General features: G+C 44.6%; 1 protein-coding gene across 1 annotated transcript in view; it reads left to right on the forward strand.

Annotated features, from left to right (window-relative positions):
• The window catches only part of LOC101851136 (breast cancer anti-estrogen resistance protein 1), a 30,204-nt gene extending 21,143 nt beyond the window's left edge, over positions 1-9,061 (forward strand). Inside the window, exon 2 of the mRNA XM_013085430.2 lies at positions 134-9,061. Within this exon, the coding sequence (XP_012940884.2) occupies positions 134-3,070 (2,937 nt within the window). The 3' untranslated portion in view covers positions 3,071-9,061. The remainder of the gene's footprint in view (positions 1-133) is intronic.
• The last annotated feature ends 241 nt before the right edge of the window (positions 9,062-9,302 follow it).

Genomic DNA, 9,302 nt, shown 5'->3' on the forward strand with positions numbered 1-9,302 from the left:
CTTTCACTCTTTATTCATTCTCCATCCAATATTGATTTAGTCTCCACAATTCCCTTCGTGGGTCAGTAAACTTTAATATTTTGTCTTACCTCATCTTGTGTGTAACGGTCTTGTCTCCTGGTGTCTTCCCCAGAGCGGGATGGAACTCTACGACCAGCCCAGCCGGGGCCAGCAGGACTATGACGTGCCGCCCGTCAACCGAGGCTCGGTGGACAGTGGTGGGGGCGGGGCCCTGAGCTCTCGGCGGCCGTCACGTGACTCACTACGTAGTTCCGGCGGTTCTCGCGCTGCCTCACTGGGTGATGATCTCTACGACACGCCCCCTAGCAGCAAACGTGGCTCGGCGGAGACTGCTGGGGGCCTCTATGACACTCCCCCTAGTAGCAAACGCGCTTCTAGCGAGAGGACTCCGCCACACAGCAACCGCTCGTCTGCCTCACGAGAATCTGGGGGTTCAAACCTACTGACTGGTGCCGGTTCGGGGAGTCAGCTGTCCCTGAGTCAGCAGCACAGCGCCAGCAACATGAGCCTGCCCACCGTAGTGAGGAGACGGAGTGGTTCGCACTGCAGCGAGAACTGCTACGAGACGCCGCCCGGGAGTAACCGGTCTTCTCTGGAGAGAATCCTGTCGGAAGAAGGACCTCCGATCTACGACACACTGTCGCCCGCTATCTCGAGCGAGCAGCTGGAGGCAGGGGAAGCAACCTACGACACTCCGCCCACGCGGACACACACACTGTCCCAGGCCAACCCAGCCTCTCAGATGAGCCTGCACTCTGCGTGCTCTAGCGAGTCGCTCCTGTCCAACACATCAGGCGTCAGCAGCGCCCAGCTCTCCCACTCTGCCAGTCTTCCTGACTCCGCCCGCTCCTCTATGGACCTCCCGGCAGAAACTTACGACGTGCCACCATCTTTACAGGACGGAGAGAAGTCTCGCAAACAGCTATCCACAGATTCAGGTCTGGGTTTTTACGACAGTCCCGTCAAATCTCGTCCATCGTCTTCCACACCCAGACATTCATCAGATGGTCTGAAGTCCTCTCAGTCTTCATTTGACTGCAAACCCTCGCCCGGGGTCAAGGACATCAAGCGTAGTAAGAGTCTGGAACATGCCTTAGATGACTTGTACGATGTTCCCAAAAATAACGCTCCCAAAATCAACCTGAAGAAGTCGATGACGTCGACCGGCTACGGCTCCAACTCGGCCATCAACGACCCCTCAGGCGTGTACGACATCCCCCCACAGGTCACCAGAGATTCCGTTATCTCCATGAGATCTGACTCTTCGGATGAGAACCAACGATTTTCCTCCTCCAGCCTTGACCTTGAACAGCACCTGTCGGAGCTTCCTCTCTGGGATGAGCTTCTCCTGGATGTAGACTCGGCCCTGGAGGTTCTGGTCAAACGACAACAGGACGTCAACAAAGCTACCGGACGCCTGGCTGGCTTTGTCAATGGCTCATGGCGGTCACGCGCCAGTCTAGAGAAGACGCTGTACGACATTAAAGTGTCTTGTTCTCTTGTCAAGAACTCGTTACACGACTATGTCAGTTTCTCTCACGGGGCGGTGGCCAATGCGGCCAAGTATGCTGACCGGCAGCTGGCCATGCGCCTCAACAAACTGGTGTCCCCCCTACAGAGCACACTGGAGTTTGTCAAGAGATCCTACGCCAACCTGGAAGACATGAAGTGGCAGGTTTCTCTTCTGGCCGAGCCCCTGGACAAGACAAAGTCTGACGACCTTGGACAGATAGCGCTGGTGGCCAAAGACCTGATGCCAGAGGTCAAGAAAGTCTCTGCCTTCATCCAGGGCAACAGTTCCTTCATATTCCGAAAGTCTCCTGGAGTCGATTCCAAGAAAGCAGGAGTGTTGTCTAAGCCTCCAATTGGTCCAAAAGCTGGGGAGGTAGGTGGCGGGAGAGGAGGGCTCATGTCTGGTTACGTGAAGCCCAAGAACATGCAGCACCGCCCCCTTCCTGCCGTTCCAGGTAGTGAGAAGCCCAACTCCCCTTCCGTGCCTTCATCCTCACAGCCAGTGCAGTACCCAAAACCCAAAATGTCTATGTACGACATCAAGGCGGAGTTGCACAAAGACGACTACGCCGAGTGCGACGACCTTCCCGAGGTCACAGACTCTGACCTGAAGGACGTAATGGAGCAGTGTGTCCAGGAATACGACTACGTACAGTTGGACGCCCGTGACTCGCCGCCACCACCACCCGCCGACGAGTCCAAGACAACAGGACTCGATACTGAAGACTCTGTAGATGGCCTTGTGGCAGGGGAAGAGGTTCGAACCCCAACCAACAAGAACTCACAGGAGGACAGCAAAGTTGAGGAGACAGGTGTGAGTAATGTGGCTAATCGCCTGGCTGGTCTGTCTGTGTATGACGCAGACGTGGACATGGTGCCGGTCAGAGACAGTGGCGCTGGCGAGCCGGTTGTTGCTGAAAATGTGGCATCTTTGGGAGAACTCAACAACAGTTCTGCCGAGGACAGAGTCCCAGCAGCAGCTCAGTCTGAGGGTTGTGTCGACTCAGATAACTTGCCAGAGCCGACATCTCCAGAATCGGACCAGAAAACTCCCGTAAATGTTGAAAGTTCTGAGGAAGCTTCTAACTTTATCCTTCCTTCGGCCAGCCAAACACCCGGCGAGCCGGAACCTCTTGACCCCAACGATCGTCAGGTCCTGGCCTATTACACTGACCAGATCAACACCCATTCCACTCTGCTGGCCAATGCCATTGACGCTTTCATCGGTGTGGTGGGGAGCAACCAGCCTCCCAATGTATTTATATCCCATGGAAAGTTTGTCATTGTGTCGGCGCACAAGCTGGTGTACATCGGCGACAGCATTCACCGCAACCTCATCAGCAACAGCATCAGCACTCGCATCATGCACTGCGCCAACAACCTGTGTGACTGTCTGAAGGCCTCAGTCACCGCCACGAAAACAGCCGCCCTCCAATACCCATCTGTACCAGCCGTGCAGGACATGGTGAACAAAGTGATAGCTGTGTCACACGCAGCCCAGGACCTCAAGCATGTTATAACCCAGTCGGTCAAATAGGCAACCCTCTCCGCCCATGCCTGCCCCTTCTCTTCTTCCAACTTTGTGACAGACTTCAGCAGGTCCTTGTAGACAATTTGTACAGACAGAAATAAATCATGGACATTATTATGTCAGAGACAGTTTGTACAGACATGGATAACTCATGGACATTGTTAGATCGGAGACTTTTTGTACAGACAGAGGTAAAATGTAGACTCAAAGAAATCATAGACACAGAGAGATGGTAGACATAAACAGATGATGTGTCAGCAGTTCTTGGTGTTTGTGTCTCATGTGTTAATTCTAATCAGAAGGAAAAAAATGTTCACCAAATTCTTTGTGGATAGAGAAATGAAATTGACTCCTTTGTTAATTTCTGTCCGCATGTTGGTTTTTTTTTCTGAGAAATGATCCAATTTCTCAGCATTGTGTTACTTACATGGCGCAGTTTTGTCACATTTATGTCAGGACTATCCATGCTAAAACTTTGTGCTGTTGTGACGTCATAGACACAAAGTGAGCATTCTACTGTACGGTGACGTAGTTTGACCTTACGGGGTCATGCTTGTGTCCCACATGGCTGGGACTATATCTTGTCATTCTGATATATTTTTGCCCACTGCATTACGGCTGGCTGTGGGACAAAATCATCGTGTGGATGTTGTGTGAACATAGGATGGATGTGTAGTTTAAGGGTGGACATTATGTGAACATAAGGTGGATGTTGTCTGATTATAGGTGTATGTTGCCAGGAGAAAGTCAGGGTTGTGTGTTATTGTATAGTTATGACTCTGTCACCACCATCTCCATTGTACACATGTATTGTCATCCTCATTGGGTCATAGGTCACGGTGACAGTGTGTCATAACATCAGGACTGTCGTCTACTATGTCCTGACAGAGAGACACGTTTGGTGTCTTTGTGCCATCTGTTCCACCAAAGTAGGTCAAGGTCTCTCAGAGGTGGGAGGTCACGGCCCAGACAGAAATGCAGCTGAACTTTTAAACAAAAACCTCACTTGCAGCAATCAACAAAATCTCATTACTAACATTCCCTCATTGTCTTTGTAAAACTAAAAGTTATTAACAATTGATTCTTTAATATTGCTCAATCCCAGCTGTTTCCAGAAGGCCTGGTGTGTGTGTGTGTGTATTGGCTTGTTTGTGTGAGTGTGTGTGTGTCACTGACACCCTGGTTGTCCTTGTACTGTGACAGTCCCTGAGCTCACACTTTACTGGGCTGTCCCTCAAGTCCCAAATTACAAGAGGAACTTTTGTTTTTTTTTAGTAGTAGACAAATAACTCGGCAATCCAAGTACCCAAACACATTTCAAACTGTCACATGTGGTATAATGGGAAGCCTCTTCGCTATTACTTGCAGAAGAGATAGGTTTGATTTCCATGTGGGAAAGTTATTTCATCAGACATTTCCATCAGCTGCGAATGTATGTGAGCTGGGAGAGACAGTCCCTGTTTGACTCTTTGTCTCTCCTTCCAAAGGTTTCTAGATCTAGTCATAAGCTCCTCATTGCAACAAAATTTTCGATTTTCGTCGTGCAGAGGATTATGATCTGGTACCTTTAAGAGAATTTATCGTGTTTGTGTCTGCGGATGTGTTGTTTTGTACCCATCAGAATGAGCACGTTCTTTTTCTCTGCTTTCAGAAAGGGCTACAGAAGATCAGAATTTTCAGAAATGTGACAATGTCAGTTTTTCTTTAGAGTGGAACTCTTTATCTGTTCGTAGTATGGATACAGTGCAGAGGGTTTTTTTTTCTGAATTGGGAGCAATATTTCCCTTTGCTTTTGTTGTATTTGCAAGCATTATCATGTTACAAACCAGATTTCACAGACACATTCACTTACATGTGTGCGGGGCCTTATCCAGTAACAACAGTAAAGTTACTTTGTTATGTTGAACCATTCAGAAATTTTACAGCAATATTTTTAATCATTACTTGCCTCTGTCTATCTGTCTCAGTGTCTTTCTGTCTCTTGCCTTTTCCCTGCCTGTCTATGTGTCTCTCTATCTCTTTCTCTCACTCTCTGTCTCTCTCTGTCTCTCTGTCTCTCTCTCTCTCTCAGTGTTGATAGGTGCATTGAACCTATACATTTACCATCTCTCTCTCTCTCTCTCTCTCTCTCTCTCTCTCTCTCTCTCCCTCCCTCCCTCCGCAATTCTATGTGTTGCTCTGCTTATTTTGTTTCCTTGTTGACAAAGAATCAAACTCATGTACAAAATGACTTCCTTCCATCTCAGAGTAAGCCAGTGATGTGACACTGACGGTTGTGACAATTGTCTGCAAGTGTAAATGTCAGGATTTTGTTGATTCTCTACTCAGTAGATTGCTATGTTTTCTTTTCTTGACATGCAACCGTTACTTTGTGTACAAAAATTATGGACTGTTTGTGTCTTCTGGGGTCAGTGAGATATCAGTATCGATTGGTCCATTTGATGTGGGTTGGTCAGTGAGATCAGGGTTAAAGTTTACCATTTGCAGTTTAGTACCTTTTTTTTGTCTTTTTTTTGTTTCCTTTTTTGGGGGCCCTTTTTATTTTGAGGATAGTGGGCAGGAAAATGTTTTTGATCATGTATAAAGCTAAAGAATATGTCTTTGTCATTATTTTGCTCTGTTCTAACTCTAGTGTTTGTTTTCTTTTAAGGATTATGGGCAGAGGATTTTTTTTAAAATGTTGCAAAACTAAAGAATGTGTCTTTGTCATTATTTTTCTCTTTTCGTATTCTAGTATTTACGAGGCTCAGTTTATTGAAGAGAGCTGTTACTGTGAGAGTGGATGGAGCTGAATGTTATTGTGTAAACAACTTGTGGATAGATCTGTATGTAAACTCGCTACGGTACTGTACAAAGTCTTAGTCATGTAGTTTCTTTGACATGCTGCTCTCTGTACGCAGGTTTTCTGTGTCAAACAACTGTGTTGCTTTACAGTAGGCCTACAGCATGGCTCGTCGTTATGTCTGTGTTTCATATTTTATATAACTGACAAATAAATTTATTTATGCTTTTAGTGGCTCAGCCTGCTCTGGTAGTTGGTCCTTACATGGTATATATGACTTATGTCCGCATCAGAAAAGTTTGCGATGTTTGTCACTAGACCAATGTTCTGAATGCATGCAACATTTCCTGTGATGGAATCTAGTGCTGCTTACATGAAAGCAAGTGTAAATTACAGAATTATCAAAAGTGTTGTTGTCATGGTTGTAAAGATATTCTAGCGCCTGTACTTACATGTATTATGAACGTGAAATATGATCATGCTCAAAAGCATGGAACCTGCCTTTACTTTGAGTCTATGTCAAATTTGACTCTCATTTGTATTTCCTCAAACAGGCTAGTCCTGTTTCTGAGTGCGCCATAAATTCCTACAATGTGTAGATCTATAGAGATGTACAATGTATAGATTTATAGATTTATATATAAATCTACAATGTATAGATCTATTTAGATATACAATGTATAGATTCATATAAATCTACAATGTATTGACCTATAGATGTACAATGTACTGATTTATACAGTAGAACACAGCTATTGCGGGATTTTTGTTTCTGGAAGAAACATTATTAATCCACATTATGACCTCCCTTCCAAATCAATAAAATTTGCGCTTTAGATTAGTCTTCCTATTCTCTTCAACTTCGTTGATTATCTCGGCCTTTAATTCAAGTGAGAAGCATTTCCTTTTGTCTTTGTTGGAAGTCGTCTTTTCATCAGTCTCGTTGCTTGTGCTATCTATTGTACTGGTAGGCCTACTGTAGAACTGGTGAAGTGGATGTGTGGGTATGCTTGAGCATCAACGATGGCAATTCAATGAATCAGGAATCACACACTACACGCTCTCCTCTTCTTTTCCTTTTTGGCCCCATCTCTCTCTACCACCCGCCAAACCTCTCTCATCACTGGACTGGCAAATCACAACGCCGCACTGCTGACTGCCTGTTTGTTTGGATCCTTCCTACAGCCTCCCACCCGTAACCCCCCTCCCCCCCACCCCCAGCTGAGCTCGCGCGGTCTCGCCCGCTGTATTTGAGCGGGCTTTTCCTTGCCCCGCTAAACCCGAGCACAGGTAATTGAGTTAACATAGAAAAAAAAAAGGGGACGGGGGGGATTCCGGTAAGGTCCTGCTGTAGGGATGGTCCCGCTGTAGTGGATGCCACTATGGTCATGTTCTACTGTATATAGATCTTCAATGTATAAAATATAGATCTACATATGTTATAGATCTATATATATATATATATTATATGGATGTACAATGTAGGCCTATAGAACTATAGGTGTACAATCTGTAGGTCTGTATAGATGTGCTGTGCATAGATCTGTATAGATGTAGGCCTACAATGTATAGATCTATAGATGTACATTGAATAGATCTAAATGTACCTTGGATAAATCTATATGTTTCCAAGTGGGCGAAAGGTTTTCAAGATAATTAGCTTTGAAATTCTCTGTTTTTCAATTAATTAATATAATTTAGTCACTTATTGTGAAAGCTTATAATATTGGTCTAAACTTTTTCAAAGCATCTAATCTTTGTTCTTTATTGGCCATATAGAGGTGAAGACCTTATTATTCATGTTCAGCCAACCTCTTGGAGTAGTCTTTGGGAAAGACGTCAAGTATCAAATTGATGCCTTTTGGGAGCCTTTTTGATGGAGATTCTGTTTGTGTCTATCCGTTTAAAAGAAGGTACCAAGGCATTTTCTGTGTGGTCAGTAGTAGTGAGATGTATAATAGTGGCCTGTCAAAGGGACATAATCTGTCTGCTTTCATCTCTCAACCGTGGTGTTGTGGTTACGCACTTCTTGCTGCCGCAGGCTGGAAACCCAAGTTCAATTCCAGAGTGGGAAGAATTTTCATCAAGTATCTCGGTCTTTCTGCTGGGATGCTGTATCCCCCTCTGATTGGTCCTAACAGGCATGGTCAGAAGTCCAGCTCCTATTTTATCAAAATTGTGTTGATGGGGGGCTTTAAACCACCTAGATTAGAAAGAAAGTTGTTATTTGATCAGGTTGCTATCTCATCCTAGCCAGACTGACCGCGAGAGACACTCTAGTTGTGCCCTTGACCCATGTGAAAAAGCGACACATGAAAATAAAGACATAACTCTTTGTCAGATTCTTTCTTCTCTACATACAAAAGATTTCATCTGTCCTTGAAATGATTTCTTCGCTCCCGTCCACTAATGTTTTTCCAAATCTGTTTACAAATAGGATGATAACTGGAACAGCTCTTGCATTTTCTCATTTAATCTACCATCTGGCTCATCTTGAAATTCTCCTATCATAATGTGTCCCAACAGAAGCTACTCAAGATTTCTGGTGTGTGTGGACAGACGTTGTGTCCTCGGGAAAGGCACTTAACAGTTTACACAAATTTCCTATTTGGTTCAGTCTTTTCGGAGATGAAAATTAAACTTAGAGGTCACATCCCTTAAATAGCCTAATATTAATAGTGTTGAGGAAGATACAGTGGCGTCCGCTTAAACTGAACACAGTTAATCCGAAAACAGCAGTCAACCAAAAAAGGAACAAGAAAAAAATATATATATAATCCCCGATATTTTCTGTTTGAACAAATTCTTTGAGATGAAAACTCACTAAACCTAAGAAAATCCGGCAGTCCCACAGGTTTTGGTTTGAGTTTGAGTGGACTCCACTCACTGTATATTTGACCTTTATTTGCGTTAGAGTAAAATAGTAGTAAAATAGATAAGCTGAGAGCTTATAATTTTGATGAAGTAGATCTCCATGCAATAGTAGCCTGCCCTCTTCGCTGACGTAAGAGAACTCCCATCATATTTTGTTCTGCTCGTTATAACAATGACGTATGTACCATGTATGTATGTGCGTGCTGGTTGTAGGTTGTATCGTCCGTGCATCCAGCGAGCGTCCCAAGTCGTTACATGTTGCTATAAGACCGTGTCTTCAATTTACTCATTCTAACATTGACAATAAATATATTCAAGCACCAGAGCTTTGATATACCACGTGAGCTCCTCGTTTTATTTTCCCAATTTGCGTTATAGTTGTTCGTGTTGATGCCTGTCTGTCTGTCAGTCTGTCTGTCTGTCTGTCTGTCTGTCTGTCTGTCTGTCTGTCTGTCTCTTACTCTTATATTCTTCTCTCTCTCCCTCTCCCTATCTATCTATCTATCTATCTATCTGTCTATCTATCTATCTATCTATCTATCTATCTATCTATCTATCTATCTATCTATCTGTCTGTCTTTC

The sequence above is a fragment of the Aplysia californica genome, unplaced genomic scaffold, assembly GCF_000002075.1.
Source record: "Aplysia californica isolate F4 #8 unplaced genomic scaffold, AplCal3.0 scaffold00373, whole genome shotgun sequence".
In the NCBI taxonomy this organism is placed as follows: Eukaryota; Metazoa; Mollusca; class Gastropoda; order Aplysiida; family Aplysiidae; genus Aplysia; species Aplysia californica.